General features: G+C 35.0%; 3 protein-coding genes across 5 annotated transcripts; 1 reads left to right on the top strand and 2 right to left on the bottom strand.

Moving 5' to 3' along the window:
- Nucleotides 1-3,960: 3,960 nt before the first annotated feature.
- LOC130725616 (probable methyltransferase PMT23) lies at nt 3,961-8,636 on the bottom strand. The gene is made up of 8 exons (XM_057576829.1): nt 7,710-8,636; nt 6,887-7,036; nt 6,069-6,339; nt 5,852-5,962; nt 5,503-5,674; nt 4,938-5,192; nt 4,589-4,783; nt 3,961-4,482 (listed from the first exon to the last, which is right to left on the bottom strand). Exons 1-8 carry the CDS (start codon nt 8,226-8,228, stop codon nt 4,293-4,295), a joined length of 1,863 nt encoding a protein of 620 aa, XP_057432812.1. The 5' UTR covers nt 8,229-8,636; the 3' UTR covers nt 3,961-4,292.
- Nucleotides 8,637-9,135: 499 nt separating this feature from the next.
- LOC130724975 (uncharacterized) lies at nt 9,136-9,597 on the top strand. The gene has a single exon (XM_057576238.1). It carries the CDS (start codon nt 9,136-9,138, stop codon nt 9,595-9,597), a length of 462 nt encoding a protein of 153 aa, XP_057432221.1.
- A 3,822-nt stretch (nt 9,598-13,419) lies between these two features.
- LOC130722911 (uncharacterized) lies at nt 13,420-21,232 on the bottom strand. 3 transcript variants are annotated; one of them, XM_057573795.1, is made up of 13 exons: nt 20,982-21,232; nt 18,547-18,678; nt 18,235-18,322; nt 17,716-18,009; nt 17,089-17,247; nt 16,388-16,528; nt 16,165-16,221; nt 15,552-15,690; nt 14,656-14,760; nt 14,342-14,538; nt 14,121-14,162; nt 13,890-14,016; nt 13,420-13,813 (listed from the first exon to the last, which is right to left on the bottom strand). In XM_057573795.1, exons 2-13 carry the CDS (start codon nt 18,651-18,653, stop codon nt 13,797-13,799), a joined length of 1,473 nt encoding a protein of 490 aa, XP_057429778.1. In that variant the 5' UTR covers nt 18,654-18,678; nt 20,982-21,232; the 3' UTR covers nt 13,420-13,796. The 3 variants fall into 3 exon arrangements, with proteins under 3 accessions (XP_057429778.1, XP_057429779.1, XP_057429777.1); XM_057573796.1 differs by having other exon boundaries at nt 13,420-13,793; XM_057573794.1 differs by having other exon boundaries at nt 13,420-14,016.
- Nucleotides 21,233-23,553: the final 2,321 nt, after the last annotated feature.

The following is a 23,553-nucleotide window of genomic DNA, read 5'->3' as shown; positions in this document are numbered from 1 at the left end:
ATCGCCACTAAAAAAATATACTTTTTTAAGTGAAAAAAGACAAACAATATGCAAAATAAAAAAACTAAGCAAAATTGTCATATTCTTAAAACATGTGTCTTTTATTTTACATGTTAAGCTTTTAGACTCTCTAATATAATCCATATGTGATTTTGGTCTTTCACAAACTAACTCTTTAACATATCCTATACCATATACTATTTTCAAAACCAAAAAGTGGCTACCCCAACAAGTGTCACTCCCTCATGCCTTGCCTTTCTTGAGTAGCTTTCTCTCTCATACTGTTATTAGTAGGCAAATGACGTCATATTAGTATTTTCTGATTTTTCAATAATTTAAACACTCAATAACTCAATATTTTTAAAAATAACTACAGTATTAATATGACATTTAATGATTATTAATGATATTGGAATAATTAACAAAAGTCAATTGTGACTTTTTTACCATTAAATGTATTTTATTAAATCTATATTTATTGTTTGAGTTTAAATATAAAAAAGTTACATCTATGTTCTCTTGTTTGTCTTGAGGTGTTGGCGCCCTTTTTATGTTCTGTTTCTCAACTAGGGTAAGCCTTGCACCCAAGCTTCTCTTATCAAATAATATTGATTTTAATTTTCTAAAAAAAATATAGAAAGTTACAATTTTTTTATAGCTATGAATATTCGATAAAGTTACAATCAAGATCATTATCTATATTTTAGAATGATCATAAAGTTAGGAATATGATGTCATATATCCCTTTCAAATATAATTACAAATAAAATTTATACAACTATGTCATGCAGAAATTAATAAAATTTAATTCAAATTAAAAAAAATATTGATCATTACAGTCACAGTTATATACATTTGCTTATTTAAATCAATCATAATTTATTAGATTTTGTGGAAAATAATTTGATTACATTCATACATTTTCTAATTTATTCACCACAAAAAATACATTTCATAGATTAAATTAATTTTAATTGAATCGAATTGAATTAAATATTTAAACGCAATTACATATAATATTATACTAAAATTTAGGTTTCTAAAATAATTACTACAAATTTAAAATCGTTTACTATCGTAGTTTAAAATTTGAAAATTGGTATCAACTTATGTAGCAAAATAAGTTATTTATATTTAATTCCTTTTTTAATTTAAATTAATTGTTTTAAAAATATTTTATACCGTTGGAGCTGCTTTTAATGCGAGAGCATGAGCAATTGCATGCATCACTTGCGAGAGTTACAAAAAGAAAAAAGAAAATGTGTAATCAACAACAATGAATGTGGTTTATAAGAAATGTTTACCAATAATTGATTAACACTCTTGCTAATTTACTGACTTATATTTAAGTTTAACTTATGATTTTATTCATTTATTCATACTCTTATTTCATCCGTGCACGACGCGATATTAATACTATGGAGAAAGTCCACGAAGGGATTGTTGGAGCTCATCAGGCCCGGGTAAAAATGAGATGGCTCCATAGAGAAGCATCACTGGCAGCTAAGATCAACTAGAGGAGATGAGAAGAGATGCACAACATTGGAAGAGAGGACTAGGGGAACCGTTTATAATCAATGAACAGAGGATAGGAAAGTGTGCAAGCAACAATAAGGGAAGACATAACTTTTTTCTCAAATTTTCCTGATGAATATGGAGAAATGGACCTATGGAGGATTTTTTAAAGATGGGGACAGTCTTGGGAAATATATATACCGCGAAGAAGAAATAAACCAGGGATTCAATTTGGTTTTGTACGAGATATCAATGTGTAAGAGCCAAAATTGTTGGAGAGACAAATAGATTAGGTATAGATAGATACGAAGATGCTCATGAACAATATTCTTAAGTATGGAAAAGTGTAGGGAAATATGAAGAGTCCAAATTTAGAATAAAATAAAATAAAAGCATTTGAGGTCTTGAACAGAGATAAAAAAAAATGGATGACAAAGGATGGAGATATTTAGAACAAATTATATGCTTACGTGGTGGCTAAAGGCATTGTGATAAGAAATATGTGAATTGAAAAAACAGAAAAAAAAAGTATAAATTAATCAAGAAATTTGAAAGAAATAATTTGGATGAGTACTGGAGAAGTCAAGAGATCCAATTGGATAGCAACAATATGGAGGGTTGTCTTAAAAAAAGACTTGTGGAAAGATTTCATTATCCTGAGGAAGTTTTGTTTTCTGTATGATATGTTTATATTGGAAGGCTTTAAATTAGTGATAATATGGTACTGGTCACTGGTAGAGGGGCAGAGGAAAGCGTTATTTGTACCGGCTATTGATTCCAGTTGTGTGATTTTGTTGGGTTATGCTTTAATTAGAGGGTTGTGATATTTTGGTTTAGGGCTGTTTTTCACAAAGAAGAAAAATGTGTTTGTGTTTTCTTTTCCTATTCCTAGATGTTGTCTGTAGTATCCATGAATTGATTAAGGGTTTGTCATCTTTGAACAGGGAGGATCGGATTTGTCAATGTTGTTTGGGGTTTAATTGATGGATGAAGCACAAAATAGTTTAATTTCCTTGCTAGCTTCATGGCAAATAATTATGATACGGTGGATGTTCTTCGTCAAGTACTATAACTTTTCAAAGTAGAAGAAAGGTTGAAGAAGAAGATGACATGTCAAATAATTTTAAAAGAATAATAATATTTAATGCCACGTAAACAATTTCCGTTAAAAAATGAAGGTAGGATAATAGAAGGACCCAATTTTCACAAATTATAAATTTAGGGATTAAAATCGTTCCTTTTAAACATTAGGAAGTCAAATCACACAATCGTGAAAGAACAGGGACAAAAGTGCAATTAAGCCTTTATAATAATGAGGAATGTAGTATCAATATTACCCCGCTCTTAGAGTTTAGAGACTGCCCTTTTCAATTTAAAGGCATGTTTTGGGGAAGTTTGATCATCAACAAAATCAGGAGTTTGCTTAACAAAGACTTTTTCATCAATTATTTCATTTAGAAACACACTTTTTACATCCATTTGGAATCATTCATTTAGTAGAAAAGTAGAGTTTGGATTTGAATAGCTTCTAACATTTCTACTTGATCAGAAGTTTCAGTTTAATCAATGTATTTACAAGATTGTGTCCTTGTGCTACAATTCTAAATTCGTTTCAAGCAACTTTATGGTCTTCATAATGTTTGTTTATGAAAATTCATTTTGCGATGATTGATCCATGTTGTGACTCGAGTTATAGAGTTCATATATCATTTCTTGTGAACTGATTGAGCCTTTATTATGAACTGAGTGAGTTCTTCTTGCATTGTCATTACACTTTCTCCTGAATTCTTCATCTACATCCTTGGGTTCCAATTTTTTACATTAATGCAACGTTTGGATATTCCTTGGACATTGATCTAGCTTTAACTCGTTTAGACGGTTCTTCTGTGATACTTGTAGATGGTGAACCTTAACCTCCTCTACCGCTTCAATCCGCATATAAATAGATTTCTATAAAAAAAGGCAAAGTGTAAAAGATCCTTAAATCTAACAAACTTGATTTATATTTTGAAAAGGAGATGAACAACAATATGTAAAAGAAAAGCTTTCATACTTTTGAAAAAAGTCATGGCTAATTTCTAATTTTAATAAGCTTCAAAACACCAATGACATCATAAAACCCTAGTTTAAAGTTAATTTTTTAGAAAAATTAACAAACCCAACTTCCATTTTTAAAATTATTTAATCTCACATATATAATAAACCCCTAAATATCTTAGTGATATAAAATAAAGAATTGAGAGCCTTAGATAAAAGAAATTTCATGAACGACTTGATTAAAGCATTAATCTTTATTTTGTCTATTGTGAGATTAATCCATCGTCCTACAATCAGTGTACAAAACGGTATGGAGCTGGCTGGCCAAGGAACTTTTTTCAGTTAGGACTCGAAAAATTGATTAAGGGATTTTTTTCAGTTAGGAATCGAAAAATTGTATACTAACAATATTGAAAGGAATAAAAATATAATTCATTCAAGGTTCTACAAAATAATGGCTTTGTAGGCACTAGTTTACTCAATACAACAATACCTATTATCCTAAAAAAATAAAATAAAAGAATATCTTTGCTCAAACAACACATACAGAGCAGTTGTGGTTAAAACAAAAAAAATATTTATCCTCAACGGATTGTCTGCCAAAAAAAGTATCCTCCCTATACTTGATTTGTAGTTTTGTTTGATTCTATATCTATATTAGGATTAGAATAAAGAAAATTATAAGCAATCCTACACTGAAGCAGAGGATATGATGAGCAACCCTATTCATTATTCAGTTTCTATGGCCTTGGACGCCAGAAACTCTTCCTACCAACAAGGAACTGATTTTGATACAACGTTACTGACCAATGAAGTGAACGCAAGATTGGACCAAGCTTTCTATTAGTTTCCATAGAGTCCTGAACGAGGAGATACCCATCTGGTCTCAATATGCGATCGATCTCGACAACCACATCAACCATGTCACACCTGAGAAAGATTATTTCAAACTATGAGAATCACAATTCAACATAGAGAAATGGCATAATTATATGCCTATATAGGTATAAGGTATTATTTTTCTCCATAAGCATACCTTTTCTCAAGATTTTTGAAGAGGAAGCTAGCATGAAGAAGATCATATGTGCGAGGGTAGGTGTTAAAGGACTCACACCAATCATGGTACATTCCTATTAACCCTCTGTCAAATATAATAGAAAGAGAATCTGGCATATCAATAGGTACTACATTCATCACCCAAACTGGTAGATCAACGAGTGCTGCGGCAAATCTGAAAATTAATGTACTTGCTATCAGTTCAATATCAAAGAACAGTTGCATTGATGCTGTTTAAAATATAAAATATACCATTCATGCTCATTTGTCAGAGATGTGAAGATATATAATATAAACATATGTCAGAGAGCGAACAATATATATTTTACCCTGCATAACCAGCATTCATGTCCATGATATTTCGAAAACTCGACCAATTTACAGAAAGACCATTTATATAAACGTCTGAAACTAGTTCAGACCAGAGTTTGTTGTCCTTGTTGAATATCTCGCTGGCATATGATTCAGTAGACAAGCTAGGAGGTATACTTGTAAGCCTCTGAGGCCAAGACATGGGCCAGCTCTGCAGATTACCCGCGCCATCAATTGGAAGAGGAATAATGCAACCACTGAGTCTGGTATACCTAAACATAATCATGTAAAGAAATTCATCAGAAAGAGAAATTGATGATATGTTAAGTATTGCTTGCAGGGGTGCGTTCACATTTTCTATGGTTTCATTTTGATTTGAGTTATATATGCCATGAAAACTGATGTAAAATGTTTAGTCCATCTCATGCTTTATAGTTTATAAGTTTATATACATATCAAATAACAAAACATCAACAAAGTCCACTAAATTTCTTTCCTTCCATTCATATTGGCATTGCAAAAGAAACTAAAATTTGGTGGAAATATAAATGTGATAGAAAAACGAAAAACTGTAGCATATACCATGAGCTATTTTTCCTTTCGTGATTTTCACATAAAGGAGGATTCTTCTGTTTGCGTTTTTCATAGCACACGGATGATGTAGGCTTCTGGTATATAACAAGACCAATTCCAGATGAATCAAGAGTCTTAGCCACAATAGTCCAGCACATTGCTTTTGTTATAGTCACCATGGCTGCATAAAACAAGGAAAACAATATTCATCATTAGAATATTTTGCATGTTACCCGAACATTCATCAAGAAATCATTACTCTCATGTTTGAGAAAAGTACAACAACTTTTTTTCTTAAACATTACTTTAAATCTCCCAAGTAATAATTGCATGAAGGTGGGGGGAGTAAGATACAAACCCTTCCATACTTTCTGATCTCTTTCATCATCACGATAAACTGGTGTTGCAGACCATGCAAAGAAACCGCCAGGTCTAAGAATCCTGTTGAGCTCAAATAACGGTTTCCCACCTAAAGTCACGAACAGATTTGTGAACAAACACTCAGTGCAAAAGATTATATTATAGAAGGTTGTCCTCAAATGGGCATAATTCAGAACTCAGAAGACAAGAAGTACCGTCTCCATCCCAATGCACCCTGCATCGTGCGCAATGGATCAAATCAAATCCGTTGTCAGGATATACCAACTTTTGGGTTCCAATGACAGAAAGAGTTGCTGGAATCCCTCGCTCCAAAGCAAACTGTATTTGAGCTTCATGCTCATCCTTGGGTGCAAATGACATGGTAATAACATTTCTATCAAGAAGACTTCCACCAAAGCTAGCTACTCCACAACCAACGTCAAGAATAACCCTGATATTTTTTCCCCATTGGATTGCGGGCAGTGTCTGGCATAAAACAAAAGACATTCAGAAAACCATAAAACATAATAAGCATTTAAGAACTATATCAAAATTTTGTTATATCAACAGAACATGACTAAGATGACAGTTAAGTCGTACATAGATAAAAAAAGAGCATTCATTGGAAGAAAACAATAAAACAAAAGGGAACAAGTTTTATCAATATTTATTTATAGCTCTTTTGTTAGTGCCCAGTATGGTCAATTCTAAGCTGAGAGTTTTATTCCTTGTTGAGAAAATATGAATCTGTAGGCAGAGCAGGATAAATTTGTCCATATTTTATTGTGGCCTACATTCAAATCTCTTGGTTCTTAGACTAACAATCACTATGATAAGAAGCTCACCCTCAAAAGAAATTGTCTTGTGGTAAAAACAAAAGCATAAAAAGGTTTCACGTTGTTCCTTCCAATATCTCTTTTTTTAGTCCGTTTTCAAGAATTCACTTTAGTTTCTTACTTCTTTCTATAAACAAATTAACGAACATCATAATTAAGGAAAATTATTACTTGTTCGAAGCCAAATGATAGTATACCTTTTCTATGAACTTAATATAATGGTCAACTCCTTCTTTAAACTGAGTACCACCTCCAGGAAAGACAAGATGTTCGCCTGACTTCACCACCCAGTGTTGCTCCTTCTTGTATTCAAGTAGCTTTGTATGAGGGACATTATCATACCAAATCTGAAAAACCAGAACCAAAAGTAAATTTCACAAGGGACGTTATGAAATATAAACCTGAAAGCACAAAGTGACGCCAGAAACAGCAAGTAATGAAGTTTCTTCCAATAGCATATGAGTTGATAAAATGCAAACAAGATATCAAGAATTCAAGATCAGAATTTATAAGAACTAAAGGCAACCATCTTTGACCAATATCAAGAGTTTCTTCCAATAGCATGTCAATTGATAAAATGCAAACAAATTATCATCACCACAATTTTCTAAGAACAAAAGACAATCATTTTTAACAATATCAAGTGATTGAAACAGCTTAATTAAGCACTTATGGTCATAAGAGCTTATGACATAAGTGCTTATTTATAAGCTATTTAAAAAAAATTATTGAAATAAATTGAAAATAAGCTATATCTAAGCATAAGCTCTTTTTCATAAGCTATCATGAGTAACTTATGAAAATAAGCTCAAAACAGCTTATGGTAGGCCGTAAGTTGTTTGCATAAGCTCTCCCAAACAGTGGCATAAGAGTTTATGCTATCAGATAAGCTCAAATAAGCTCTTCCAAACTGGGCCTTAACACACAATCAAAGCATCAAGCAATTTTCTAAATAGAAGAAAATCACAAGCATCCAACAACCAAAAACCAGAAATTTTCTTACCAAAATACCAATCTCACCATGTCCCTGCTCTTAGGCCACGACACCGGAAACTTATACCCTTTGGGAAGAGGCACCAAACACCGGGTTCTACTTCTAGGATTAGGACAATGCCTTTCCCTATGCTCCATATGCCTCCTTGTCCTCAAAGCCTTAATCACCTTCAAGTTATCCAAACAGGGTATATAATCCACCGCTGCCACACCCTTACAAACCTTCCAATCCACATTCAAATCATCAGAAACACCGCCGAAAACATCCTCCCACTGGCGCAACAACCCTTGATCTTTTGGGGCAGAGATCCTGGTCAAGTTACGAGGTGATTCTTCGTGATCTTTCGGAAATGGGGAAGAATCTGTGGTTGCAGGGGAATTGGGTTCAAGTGGTTGCGCTTTGACATCAGGGTAGAAGCTATTTGGATCGAAGGTGAAGGTGGTGTTGGCAAAAAGGAGGATCGTGAAGCAGATTAGCAAGACCATGAGGGTGAAAATGAATGGGTATTTCCTCTCTTTGAAGAAGGTTTCAACTGAAATCGCCATTGATGCTGTTAGCTGATGATACAGTGTTGTGACTTGTGATTGTGGCTCAGTTTTCAAAGGCACAGTTTTCAAAGGCACAAACAATGCATGAAAACACCAAGATCTTAACAAGTAATCGCATAACTAATACTATTTGTCACATTTGACATATTCCATTGAACTATTTTTAGAGACACACAGGGTCTGCATATATTTAATGAGATTAATGGATATGTTTTACACTGACGTCCAATCACATTATGTCACATAAGACTAAGTACTCCCTCCGGTCCTATTTATAAGCATGAAAGAGAAGAAAAATCTTGGTCCTTTTTATAAGAACCAAATAAAAGTTTGAGCTATATTAATTATTTTTTTCCAATGATGCCCTTATTAATTCTAACTTGTAAAATGTGTCTCATTAATTATTCTCTCTCTTTCCCATTTTCCAATACTAATAATAAAGGGTAATTTTGGAAGTTTATTTTAATTTAAGACAAATTTAATGTATTTTATCTAGTTTAACTACATTTCTTAAACTATGTGAATTTTTTTTTATTGCTTATAAATAGGACCAGAGGGAGTAGTTACAAATCTTTTTAATTTTAATTAGTAAATTAATAAATTGCTGATGTGGCGGAAATCAATTGGGTGCATGTGTAAAACAAGTTTACACTGTCAGTGCATCTCCTATTTTCTCATATTTAATTATCTAATAGTTTGATGCAAATATATATGGATAGTTTGTTTGTCATTATGGCAGATGGATATTGCCCCGTCCAGTCATAAAAAAAAATGGCAGATGGATATTGTAATTAATTTGATAATTTAGACACCCAATTGGAGGTCCAAATAAGAAGAGTGAGAAAAGTGAAAAAGGGAAAGAACAAAAACAAAAAAAAAAACCTGAGAAAGGTGGAGTTAACATATGCCTCCTTGTCACAACCATAATGGCAACTCTGCGTGCGGTGGCTTAATCAGAGAGGATGGAAAGCTGCTAAAGGGCTTCACCTTGAGAATTTCCCCTGGAAACCCCCTAATTGCAGAGCTTAAAGGGGTTATTACAGGGCTGGAAATTGCCTTCACAATGAAACCAGGAAACATTGAAGTCGACATTGACTCCAAAGAAGCGTTTGATCTGATCACGCTCAGATGCCCCGCGGACCACCCAAATGTGGAACTAGTGAGACAGATTTTCAGCTTAGTTTCTCAGAATTGGAATGTCTCTTTCAATCTAATTATGAGGGAATCTAATTGTTGCGCAGATGCCCTTGCTAAGCGTAGTCATAGTATGCCAGACTTAGTTTTTGATAGCGAGATTGTTCCTAACTTTCTAGTTCAATTCCTTAAGAATGATGTAATGGGGATCACTACCCCAAGGCTGGTGTAGTTTTTCTTTTCTGGGCTTTTGCCCTCCAAATTATCAACAAAAAAACAAACAAACAAACAAAAAAAAAGCAATGATGATGTTCAAGAATCATGCGTAACCAAAACCAGGGGTAATGTGGTCATTTTGACATGGCCAAGAAAATTCCCTCCCAAAGTAGGACCAAAGTGACAGAGGTTGCAAATGACCTCTAAGTGTTATGTTTTTCTCTATTTATTTCTGTATTTGTTAACTCCACCTCAACAAATTTGGTAAACTGAAGTAATATTCTACTCTAGAACAGTTTTCATGTCATTCGTGTGTAATTTCCCTCAGGCCTCAAGAGTGGCTAGAGTGGAATGGGTCCTTAGATTTGGACACACTACTAGGATGAGGGTAGGAATTGTAGACTAGGAGTTAGACTAGATACACAAGTGAAATGATTGGGTACAATGTAATCAATGATTTTTTTTTAGATAAAGTAGCAAATTCAGTTTTATAAATTGATTTTTAAGAGACTAATGGATAAGGTACCCAAACCATTGGTCCACATAATTAATTGAGATATGGTGACTTATCTAGTTAGGATAACTGACCATTTCACTCGCTTATCTAGTCTAGCTTATGAATTCTAATCCATAATTCTATTGTTAGCACTGTATAATGTGTCCAAATAAGGAATCCACTCTAACCATCCTACAGGACTCACATTACTCATGTAGACTTGCATGAAATTTGTTTCTAGAACATTGTTTCCATGATCTACCAAGATATGTTGATGTCGAGTTAACAAAGGGCAAAAGGTCAAAATCACAACAAGTGCCTTATTTAAGGGAGTCAAGTACTCAGCTTCTCCACCTTTGGTTACATCCCATCAGTTCTTATTTTTTATTTTTCCAATTAACATTACATGGCTCCCTCATCTCATAAACACTTCCTCCAATGCTTCCACAACATTTCATGCCTAAGCCAAACTATCTTCCATAAGATCTTTTTGCATAACTACTCCATACCTAGAAGTTTTCTTCAATTCATTGAAGTTGTCCATATCAATAAATATAAGTCCAAACATCATACAATACCTTCTTCAGTCCCTCCAAATAGCAACTGGTAATCTATTCCAAAAGGCTTAATCCAGTTTTTGGTCCCCAACGTTTGTCATAAATATGGCTTTAGTCCCTCGCCGGAGCAAAGGTGGGGATTGGTCCCCAGTTTTTTGTAAAATAGTTGGCTTTGGTCCTTCCGGCCGGTTAGGTCAACGCCGGAGCTCCGGGAAGCCCATGTGGCATTACCACGTCATTTAAAGAGTCCATTTGGATTTTCTTTTCTTTTTCATTTAAATTCTAAAAAAAAACAAATTCATCTCCTTCATCAAACTATTCCAGATCCACCATTCCCAAATCCATTTTCTCATTCTCCTTGCTCAAACCCAGAAATTTCTATTAAAAGCTTCCAGAATCAACATAGATACTGCTACTATCAACACCAGAATCATTCAAGCTCCCAAAATTTGAACAAGAATTCCCATCTATCAAACCATAAGTTTTTTTTTAAACTAAAATAAATATACAAATGAAAAAACACCGTTTTGACAAGCTTGTTAAAATGTCAAGATTACTGCTACTGAAAATGATAGCAACATCACGTGAAATCGCTTCCAGAATTCAAAAACGTGCTTCTATAGAAAAATAAAGCACTCCATGGAAACATGAGGATTCTCAAGGGACTCCCCCTTGGGGAACAACGTCGTTTTTCTCTCCAACCTTCTCATTCTCATTCTCACTCTTCTCCTTCTCCACCGCAATCGTTGTTGCCGGCGGCACTACTTTCTGACCAGCTCCGACATCCGATTTACGCGTAGCACTGGCGCCCAACCTTCCTAGCACATGACGGCGACCTCGACCTCCGACCAAAACCCTCGTCGACATCACGGCGGACACGGACGGGACTCGCATTGAGCTTCCAATACGCCAAGGGTTACAAATCTCGTTGCCTATCTCCCTCTCATGGAACCCATTTTTCAATACTTATTGAATCCCTCATTCACCAGCAACTTCCATCAAACCCTCAACCACAAGGAGAAATCGCATCACCTCTGCGACGCTCTGGAAACCCAGATCTGATCCCACTTTGACAAAAAACACCGACCTCGAACAATCCCAGATCTAACAGAGCGTGGATTGAAGGAGAGCCAGAGTTTTGGGTTTGGTTTCTGGGTTTCCTGGCTTCTTTCATTCAATGGTTTTTGGGTTCAATTGCTTTGATTGCTAGGGAGAGATGTTATGTGTTGAAGTCATGAGAATCTCTGTTTTTGGGTTCAGTTGCTGATTTCTGGGTTCAGTTGTTTCTGGGATCTCTGTTTTGTGGGAGGGGTTGGACACAGTGTCGTACCATGGGTTGAAGTCATAAGGATCTCTGTTTTTCTTATATGATGTTGAAGCATCTAATTTATTACAGCATCTATTTTTCTTCCTGTTTTTTAATCTCGGTCGATGATGAAATGATGATGATGAAGATCATTTTAATTTAATTAGGGCAAGTTTCAGATTGGGTTTCTGGGTTTCTAAAAAGAAACAAAAGATGAAGTTGAGGATGATGATGATGATTGAATGATGGTGATTAATTTGGATTTTTTTAAATAAAAAATAAATAAAAATTCCACCTAAGCTCATTAAATGACGTGGCAATGCCACATGGGCTTCCCGGAGCTCCGGCGTTGACCTAACCGGCCGGAAGGACCAAAGCCAACTATTTTGCAAAAAACTGGGGACCAATCCCCACCTTTGCTCCGGCGAGGGACTAAAGCCATATTTATGACAAATGTTAGGGACCAAAAACTGGATTAAGCCATTCCAAAATGCTGGACACCCAAACATCACTGGGAAACAAAGAGGTGCGGTCCAAGACTGCATAGAACTCCACCAATACAACTCCAGGAATCTAGTTAAGCAAGAGCCAACCTCAGTGCAGCCCTCACCAACAAGAACACATGTCTAGAAGGCCTAGATTCTGCTTCTGATACCCTTAAGCAAGTTTTGGGGGATTCTGTGATTGACACTTCCAAGCATGTAAGTAACTCGCTTTTTTGCTTTTGCTCTACTATATCAGGCCACAAGGTAGTATGCACAACAGATTCTAAACTTTCAAAATCAAAATCAAAATCATCAATGAAGTACTAAGGGGTCAAATCTTGATTTGGTTATGCCTTGTAGTGCTCAGAATTTTGTGCAGTTACTTTGTTATCATAGCTTCTGAAGACACAAAAACATTGGATCTTCATCATTTTGGATAGGCATTTGCTCACCGAGTCTGAAATATGCTTGTTTTAACAACATTTTCTTAATATTTTACATAAAGGTATCTAAAATGGCAGTTGCATGATTATTCAAAAGCTACCTTTGGAGGCCATGAAGGAACTGTTCACGCACTGATAAATTTAATCTAAATGGCTAATTACACAACTTATCTGATAAATTCATAGACGCTCCCAGCATTCAATGTTATGTGATCTCAATTATCATATTAAAGATGCAGCTGTGCCCTTTAATGTTACGTAGCTCCACTTATGCTTGATTCACATGAAGCAAAAAAAAAAAACACTAGAAGAGCTATAGCCCATCAAGATGTGAGAAAGTTCTCAAGTCACACATAATTACTTCTATTGATATAAAACTTGAAAAATATAGAGCTCAAAATCTGATTTTAATAAATGACCACTTGTGGAAAATATCATTGAGGCTATTTTCATATACAAAGAATTTCAAGTCTAAACTAAAATCAAGAATTGATTTGTCACTATCAAATTTATCAGCTTCAGGAATTTATAGGCTCTACAGTGCGACAACATTGTTGTATGTGATTCATAAGCACGACTAAACTTGTTCAATTATAATATTTATCCGTAGCAAAATGAATTCTTGACAAGTCAGAGAAGTTCACCAGTTAAGTATATCCTATTCCAAAGAACAAATGAAATGAGGACATATCAAAAGCTACACCATCTGCGGAATAAGTTGTGACTACTAAGTCAAGTGTAACGCTGTTAATGAAAAGTGACATCTAGAACTCAACTTTCCATCTCTAACTTTCCATTTACATCAGCTACAAACAAGGAAGTCCCATTCCCCAAGCTCAAGCTAAAAAGGAATTCCTGTATTGGCTGCAGAATCTATGTAAAACTGGTTCTCTGCTAGAAGGAACTGGTGCTCATGTCTGAAAATCTGTTAAGAAGCGGAACCACCTAGTAAGCAGAATATAAGAATCGAGGTTCCTTTGCCAGGAAACAAACTAAAGTTCATCTTTGAGGTACTTATCACCTTTCCCCAGTGAGAAAAGCCACTGAAATATTTGAAGAAACTTGCTGCTGCCCGAGGGGTTTGGCTCTAGCTTTGCATTACAGACAGTATCATAGTCATGCTTCTGATGAGGTGCAACTATTTTTTTCTGTGGAGAAAACTCAAATAAGAATAGTAGAACGAAAAACAATATTCCATAATTAATATTACACATCGATCATCTTATGTGATAGAGTGGGGTTATACTGATACCTTGAATACTTCAAATGGACAGAAATCTGAACCATCACAACCCTGTATACAATAACATAAAGAAACTTTGTAATTGATGCACAAGCACAACAAAATGACACGACTTAACAATAAGCAGTGAGATTTTTCAACCCTTAAAGGCTTAAATCATTTTCAGCTATTCGCATCTAAAATATTGAGAGAGAAATCTTATAATCGTCATATGGATGGCAAAAGCTTACCGGCATTGGAATGGGTTGTTCATTGTGCAACACTTGCACGAAGTGCTTGCTTCTAGATTCATCTGAAGCAGGACAACTATACAAGACCAGCATGTTGTTACCGGCAAAAGGGGCCACAGTACTACCCCGCCATTTTCTTTTCTGCGGAGGCTTTGGAGGGTGCTGCAAAGTTTGCTCCTTCTGAATTTTTTCAAACTCTAAAAAAAGAACATCCATGAATACACTGTCACTACTGAAAAGTCAAGAGCAGTAAAACACACAAAAGAATTGTAAGTTTGTTCACATTATTCAAGCAAAGACTATAAAGCTCTCACCAGTTCCTTCAAGAAATAAACCGAGCAGACATGAGAATGGAACTACAGTTTCAGCATGTGCAAACCGAAGTCTTGCCTTTTCAAAGCTTCCAGGAGCATGGTTTTCTACAGAAGCAACGAATAAAGTGGAAATGAGCCAAAGGTTGACATGTTCAAGAGACAGCCTCCAAAAGGAGAAATAATGATTTTTCAGGTAATGATAATTCTCCTTGATAATTTTGCATTAACTATAATTTCAACCAAAAAAACAATGACAAAGGTTATACATATAATCAGCATGAAGATTAGAGTTCAATTTAGTTAAAATGAACACAAATTATAATATGTTGGAATTTTAAGAACCTGTAGCATTACCAAGCAGACTGGCCAACAAAAAATTCATCAAATTTGAACATCATTAAAAAATTTAAGCTGAAAAGTAATCTGATGTTATAAAAGGAAAAGTTATAGACTTCAGCCAATTTTATGAACATGCTGATGGAGAAATAAAGTAGTTCAATCAGCATATCAAACATCAAAGCACAGTTTTGGTGAATGTCCACAAGGAGATTAGTGTCGAATGAATATGGCCTATTTTTTTATACCAGGAAACTCTTCGAAGTTGTTCCAGAAATATGAGATGCATTTTTTACAGTACTAAATAAAAAATTACTCTCAGCTAACTATAATGCAATAAACTTCTCAACTCAAAAGATAATTTTTAATCAAGCTAGAAAAAGCAGGTAAAAGTTAAAGTCCGACAGATGATATAGAATATAAATATATGCTAGATAGAGCTCACTTTGACACTTAAAAGGTTAATCCATTCATAAATAATGTATCTGTCAATAAAAGGATGTGGGGCATGCAAGACACTTAAAAGTAATTAAAACTTAAAAGTAGAAAATCTAAACTACCTTCTTTAGCCTGAATAGCTTGTTCCATGGATTGAACAACATCTTCAAGTAATGGTATTCCCATTCTATAGTTTATTGAATTACCATAACCCTTCAGAATATACACCTCCAAGTCATCTGTCCACTCCAACAATGTAATCTATATACAGAGAATTAGAACTTCGGTAAGCAAGCAGCAGACAATTGAATTGCAAAAAATGCATTCCTAGGCTAACATGGATCGTGGTTTAAAGTGGGAAAGCTAAACTTATTTTTTGTTTTAGCTCAACAATAGTAAATTTTTAAGTGTGTCCCGCTTTCTACTTGTTTCTTTGCAGCCCAGTTAACAGCGACACTAAATAGAATTATCATTTTCATTATAAGATCAATAACATATTATAAAAACATAATATCAAAGACTCAATTTTGGCTTTATTACATTGTTAAATCAAAATTGAATTTACTGACATATTAATAAATTTTCTTTCTGAATTTAAATATTTAGACAAGTAAACAGGAAAATGTTGACCATTAGATAACAAATTGCATCACAACCACAAAACTACCTCAAAAGGGAATGCTTGATTATTATCACTAGATAACAAATTGCATCACAACTAAACCATAAGAGTACCTCAGAAGGGCTGAAAAGACTACATGCTTGATTAGTTATATCCAACAATGATGCTTCCTGTCAAAATAATGACAAATTGAGAAATAGAAAAGAGGGGGAGGGGGAGGGGGGGGGGGGGGGAGAAAATAATCAATCTCTATAACATTAGCAAGTGATTACATGTAAACTCAAAAAAGGACATAGCGTAAAACAGAAGGAGCTGAGGATAAAGAAATGTAATTACCTGTTTACACAAAAACCAGAGAGAGGATGTATCCTGCCTTGTGAAATTCAGCCCATATCGCCCAACTAATGCAGATGTAATCTCCTCAAGCACAGGTTCCTTAAGTTTATCGACTGCAGGTTCCTGCCTTTTCCTGATATCCTGCTCCCATAACTCAATAAAGTAAATAACCAGACAAAAAAAAAGGCAGTGAAAACAAAGCAGAAATGATACCGAACACTGAATATCACAAGATGTCTAAGTAACCATACAGTCATTCTCAAGTGTTTAATAAGTAGTGAAGTATAGCCTCTTTAAAACACATAATAGCTTTCATATTTAAGCTATGGTGGTTTTAACATGATTTGAATACCGTAATTTCAATTCATTTAAAAAAAAGTTGAGTTCCATCAGATGGTACATCAGGACAGAATGGTAAACAAAAAGTACTTTCCAGCTAAACACAAACAAATTTATCACTGAAAAGAGCAAAGAAACATGGTCCAATGGTCTTCAATTTTTGCCAGGCAGAAAAGGTGACACATGCAACTTGGGTGATTTATCTAATCTAATAATGTATTAGAAGCAAATTTCCAAATAGACAATTAAATGTATGAAATTGGCTAGCCATGAAGTCCGTGATTATTTGTAATTGTTTCAGATACACATGTAAACATTGCATTAGAAGTCTTCCAGCAAAATCAATGATGTCTACAACGTACCTTGTAGTTATGACAACAATCATGAAATCTCAGTTGGATGTCACTAGCACGGCTTTCACTGGTAACAGCAAAAGCTCGATGACGCCCAGGTCCAAGACTTCCATTGCCACTGAAAAGCCCCATTCCAAATGCCACAGCACTAGCTGATGCTCGCGGAACCTGTTTGCCACAGAAGAGAGATGTGTAAGTTATATATGTTTGTAGCTTTTAAATTCGAATCTGTGAACGAAGTGGAATCCTTTCTATAGCAGATCGACTCCAAAGAATGACGGGGAGTTGGATAAGATTGACAGAGTTCGAAAAGGTCAAATCCTTGATGCAGCAAAAGCTATTACACAACTAGCCTTCAAGCCTGTTTTGTCATACATGATGACAGAAACAGTAAGCGTGCAGTAAGCCAAGATTCCATCTCTTATATAGAAGTTAAAGTGGTAGTCCACAATCATCATCATGTCTTAGCATTCACCCATCATGTCCAAAACAACAGGCACAATTTTTTTTTTGATGGGACTGGAATCCATATTTCCTGACTAGCCCTAAAACTATAGATGTCTATCGAGGAAATGAAAGATTTTAAAACAACAAAAACTACCTATACAAAGAAAAGAAAATTAAAGATAGACTCACTTGGGTTGCCTTTATAGGATATATGACTGGATGGTATTCTTCATCAAACAAATTAGGAAACTTTTCTCTAACCCTGATTCCAAGATCATATAGTTCATCCTCTCCTTTGCTAACTAACTCACCACCCTTAAGCCTTCCTTGCCAAGGAGATTTCCACCCATTTATCCAGGAGGGAAGTCTCTCCAAAGGCAATTTTCGTTCTTCTGCATCCCTTAAAAGAACCTCCAGACGAGCTGACAAATTATCCATCGCTCCTATCCTTTTCTTCGTCGGGGAACGAGTTCCATGCCTCGCCTGGAAACATAAAGAAGCATTATCAAGAAGCATTCCACAGACAGTGTAGAAGTTAGAATTACTAATAATACCAAGCTGGACATTCTAGAAAAGATAAAGACTTCCATAGAACACCATTCTTGATTTCTTGTGCAAACAGCATTTCAACATAAGAATATAAGAATCGTTGTCAAACTCAATGATAATTAATGAAATCAATATCCTCAAAAGTTTTGAGAAAATTACCACAAGATTTAAATGTATTGGAACACATCCTTCGGGAATATTAGAAGGTACAAAGTTGTTGTCAGCAATGTCTTTCACAGCACCATATCTGCAGATACAAATACGAAGGAAAATCAGATCAACCTCAGCCTGTTAAAAAAAAGCATACCATAACAAGCTGAGCGAATTGTTTTATAACTAACCAAAATACAAAAAGAATCAAACAAAAATGAGGCCAAAAATCGGAAACGTTGCAAATAAACTGCAGCAATGGTAAATGTAAACAAAAGGGGGGAAAAGAGCAATTTCAATTGTGATAGGGGAAAGAGAAACCTGGAGACAGTGGAGAGATGTTTGCGAACATCGAAAGCTTCTTCAGCATTTGAGTAATGTACAACTGAAAGAAATATTAACAGAACAAAAGCCATGGCTTTCTTCATTATCTCTGCGGTTGAACAGTGCAATCTGCAAAACCCGCTTATTCAGCTTCCAAATCGATTTTCAAAACTAGTGATTCTATATATGTGAGGGGAAAGGGAGAACATATAACAGTAGATATACATAAGAGGTTAAGCGGGACAATTTATCTCCTGTTACTATATACCCACCCTCTTCAAAAATAATGTAAGTAAAAATGTAAAATAAAAGAGTCAAGCTTAAAGTTTATCTTTTATGAACCTGGTTTATTCGCATATACTTTCTCTTTATATAATGTGCATATATAGAAAAAACACTCAAAAATCAAAATATTACACCACAAACATACTCCAGAACTTAAATTGGATCCATTAGTTTGATACACATGCAGCTAGCTGTGCAATGGGCATTTAGTGAAAGATTGGAAAGCTAAGGTGGCTGTGGACGTAGCCCAATGAAAAAACAAACAAATCAAGCAAAGATAGTTCTTCCACTGAAAAGAAGCCAACCGCTACAAATTAAAGGGATCAAAAGCTTGATAGAATTTATAAATTAGAACTTTTTAATAGAACCAGATTAAGAAGCTTGATAGAATACTCAAATGATCAAAAGCATGTAAAGTAACCCCCTAAAGTCATTTTTATACGTTTAACCCGCTGAAAGTTTGCATATTTTGCAACTACCTTTGGTGCATGATTGGATTATGACCCAACAGAGATAAAATAATCCAATAATGCATTGTAGTATGCAGGTACGGTTAAATATAAATACTAAGCTCTCTCACTCCTAGAGATGGATGATCTCTCAGCAAGGTACTATAATACGTTACCTAGCACCAGTGGCGGATCCAGGACCCCGGGGTCAGGGGGTTCAAATTTTTCAAATCAACACATCGATAAAAATATAATTGAAAACAACTTTAATCACATCAACACACATTTCACTCAAATGTAGCACATATTTGGTATTTCAAGTCAGTGCATAAACTGTCAAGTTTCCATAGTACTATAATGTGGTATTTCAAGTCATTAACCAAATGCAATATTTCAACAGCAATTTTTTTTTGATAAACCAAAGTGTTATTAATAATAGAAAGTAGAGTACAATGGGTATTCCAACCCTTGGTACAAATGTAAAATGAAAAGAGAATATAATCTAAGGCCCTACACTAACAGAGTATAGGCCTTTAGGAAAACAGAACAAAACAATTCAGATTCTAACCCATTAGCCAGGGCATATAATCACGGGCAACCAGTGAAGGAGACCTCCCACCATGTCCCTCCTTTTAAACCACCAAGCAAGGGACCCAAGGCCAAAAACAGAAGGAAAACTCGCACCAATCTACTGAACTCTATCTAGTAGAATTTTCCAAGCCAGTGATAGCACATTTGAGGGTGCTTTGAGTGACCATAATTTATGATAAAGTCTATGTGGTGGTTCCCTCACCTCTCCTTGTAAAACTGTGTAAGCTGAGCTCACTGTAAACATTCCCGCTTCCTCCTTTGTCCAGACCCATGAGTCTCTTATGCCTTATGTGGGACTGAAATTTGACAATTGGGTTCTTAGAGCCTCCACTGCTTTTGTTATAAACTTATAATTCTTTACTTCTTTTTTCCCTATATTTTCATGTAGATCAAGAAGGCAGCCACGAGATAATCACTTCAACTAACTAAAGTTCACTCTAATAAAAAAACCAATAATCACTTCAACTAACTAAAGCTAAGTGATTGTATATTTTATTCATTTTCTATAGAGCGAAATAAACAGAAAACTACTAGTTCAGGGGGTAATTGGGAGAAAAGAATCTAACCACCCAACTCAGTGAGAAAACTGATCTGCGTACATATGATGGAATTTAATGAATAAGAATGGTCTTCTATTGCATTCAACTTGCATCACATTTATCAATTCACTTGAAACATGTAAAAGCTGGTCCTGGACCTTTGGTTATGGCTATAGGCTGAACTGATGCATTTTGCTCTCAAAAAAACTAAAGCTAAACTAACTCAATCAGTTTTTCATCCCCCTCAACTCATGACAGCCCCACTAAAATAGAGAAACCAAAACAAGAATGCAGAGAGCATTTTCTAGCAACCCATCACTAACACATATATTCCCACCCTGCAAATCTGCAATCATCTAATTGACAGCACATCAGAGAGAGTTTGAGACAAAACCAAGCTGAGAGTTTGCATCATTTGAATGATTTGAGGAAATCAAGCTTGAGAAAGGAGAAGAGAAAGAAAGGAAATCAATTTTGGGAAATCAAGCTTGAGAAAGGAGAAGAGAAAGGAAATCAATTTTGCCATTTAGGGTTAGGAGAAGAGAAAGAGAAAGGAAATCAGTAATACCTGAAGTCTATAGAACCGCAGAGCCAGAGAGAGGGACGGCTGGACTGGTCTGGTGGTGGATCGGCGGCCGGCGTGGTGGTGGCCGGTGGTGGTGCGCGTTGATGAGGTCTGGTGAGAGTGATTGTGGTGTATCGTGTATTCGTGTGAGAGAAATCAGAAAAGAGAGTGAAGGGCGTGAGAGATCTGACTGTGTGAGAGAGAGAGGAGTTGGGGTCTAGGGTGCAAATCTAAATTCTCAGGGATTCAAACAAAAATATTATAGATTTTTTTTTTCAGGGTCCGCCCCTGCCTAGCACCGTATCACAATGCATGTTAAATTGAGCAGTATCAACTGGGCATTAGTTTTAACACCCCCTTATTAATCTCACACCCTCTTTTATTTTCTAAATTCCCTTAATACCCTCTCTTATAAAGAGATAGTCAAAGTGTGATAGTATTTTCACACATACTAAATGTGAAACATTTTCACACTCAATGTGTGTGAAAATATTTCACTCACTAAGTGTGAAACGCTTAAAACGAAAGGAAGAAGGTGAAGAGAGAATAAAGATACTCAATTCGCACAATTGCGTTTCACACTCAAGGGTGTGAAACACAATTCAGTTTCGCACTCAAGATCAGTAGTGTGAATGAACTTTATTTTCAATTTTAAATTTTTCGTTTCTTTAGAATTAGATTTCACACTCAAGTGTGTGAAACATTTTCAAATTTCACACTCAAGAGTGTGAGTTATTGAACTGTTAATAATTTTTTAATTTTTTTTGTTTTTTTATAATTTTCATTTCACACATTTCACACTCAAGAGTGTAAAATCTTTTCAAATTTCACACTCAAGAGTGTGAAAGAACCAAGTGTTAAGAATTTTATTTTTAATTTTAAATATTTAGTTTTTAATAATTAAATTTCACACTCAAATGTGTGAAACATTTTCAAATTTCACACTCAAGAGTGTGAGTTATTGAACTGTTAATAATTTTTTAATTTTTTTTTTGTTTTTTTATAATTTTCATTTCACACTCAAGAGTGTGAAATCTTTTCAAATTTCACACTCAAGAGTGTGAAAGAACCAAGTGATAAGAATTTTATTTTTAATTTTAAATATTTAGTTTTTAATAATTAAATTTCACACTCAAATGTGTGAAACATTTTCAAATTTCACCCTCAAGAGTGTGAGTTATTGAACTGTTAATAATTTTATTTTTTAAAAAAAAATTGATTTTTTTATATTTTCATTTCACACTCAAGAGTGTGAAATATTTTCAAATTTCACCCTCAAGAGTGTGAAGGAACCAACTGTTAAGTGTGAAATACTTAAAACGAAAGGAAGAAGGTGAAGAGAGAACGAACATACATCGGTTCACACTTACAATGTATGAAATGTTTTCACATATATTAAGTGTGAAAAGTGGCAACGAAGAAAACTATGAGATGAGAGTAAAAGTGAAGGGTGGTGTGATAAACAAAAATGATGGTAGTGATAAGATAGGAAAAGGGATATGTTTGGAATGAAATTAAATTTTAAAGGGTATTTTAGATTTTTTGGTGCATAAAGGAGGGTGGGGATTAATTGAGGGGATGTTAAAACTAATGCCCGTATCAACTCTCCAAACCACAAATGCTACCTAGACCCGTACCACAAACTCAAACAACCAAGACTTAGGTTAACAAAAATGAGGTTGAGGTGAAGCGTGTCCCTGTTGTAACCAAAATACTGAATTATCCCTCTTCTTGTTTTCAAACACAAATTCAGTAGGTAAGCAATTTACAAACCAGTGAACCCAGAGAAAGAGAAGCCCCACATAGTCAAGTGGCAGCTAAACCATTGTTACCATTTTTAACCGACATAATTTGAAGCCCCCATTTTTAACACAAGGTGAATACCGAGCAAGGATGTATGGATACGGGTATAGTACTGGTATCGTTTACAGGGATTAAGAGATATATCATTTCTAAAAAATGTATAAATTAAAATTGTATCTATCTATCTATAAAGGGAAAGTTTCTGCAGCCTTGAGGGTAAAATGGTCATTCAATAAATTAATACACATGGTTGAATTTTTTTATATGAGCTTTTATGTAATTCTGTTATTTATTGAAATAGAGAATAAATCGTGGTCGTGAATTGAGTTGATTTTGATCTTGACCGTTAAATTCTTTGATTGGAAGCCTAATAGAAAGTTAAATCCTAATTCGTGTATGGCTGAAAACGCATCCCCTCCCCTTCTGCTTTCCGTTTCATTCATTCTGTTCTTCGAATCGGTGGAGACGCGGAATAGTCTTCTTAGTGGTGTTTTCTTTTCCTGTTTTCAAGAATCCCACAGCCCAACCATGGCTTCCAGAGCTATTCCTACCCATGAACAACCTGAATATAAGGTAACCTTTTCTTTGGTTTGTTTACATCGTTATGAACGTGATTTTGTTTTCTCTGTTCGATGAAGCCTAAATCGGAGGTTTACTTCTCTCCTCCTTAATTTCTTCTCAAACGATCTTGAATTTTTTCTGTGTTCAACGCTCAATTTTGTAGGGATGGCTTGAAGATGGAGTTGGAGGAGGCGGTGGCGGAAGGATACTG

Source organism: Lotus japonicus, chromosome 6 (assembly GCF_012489685.1).
Source record: "Lotus japonicus ecotype B-129 chromosome 6, LjGifu_v1.2".
Taxonomy (NCBI): domain Eukaryota; kingdom Viridiplantae; phylum Streptophyta; class Magnoliopsida; order Fabales; family Fabaceae; genus Lotus; species Lotus japonicus.
This window is presented reverse-complemented; position numbering and strand designations above follow the sequence as displayed.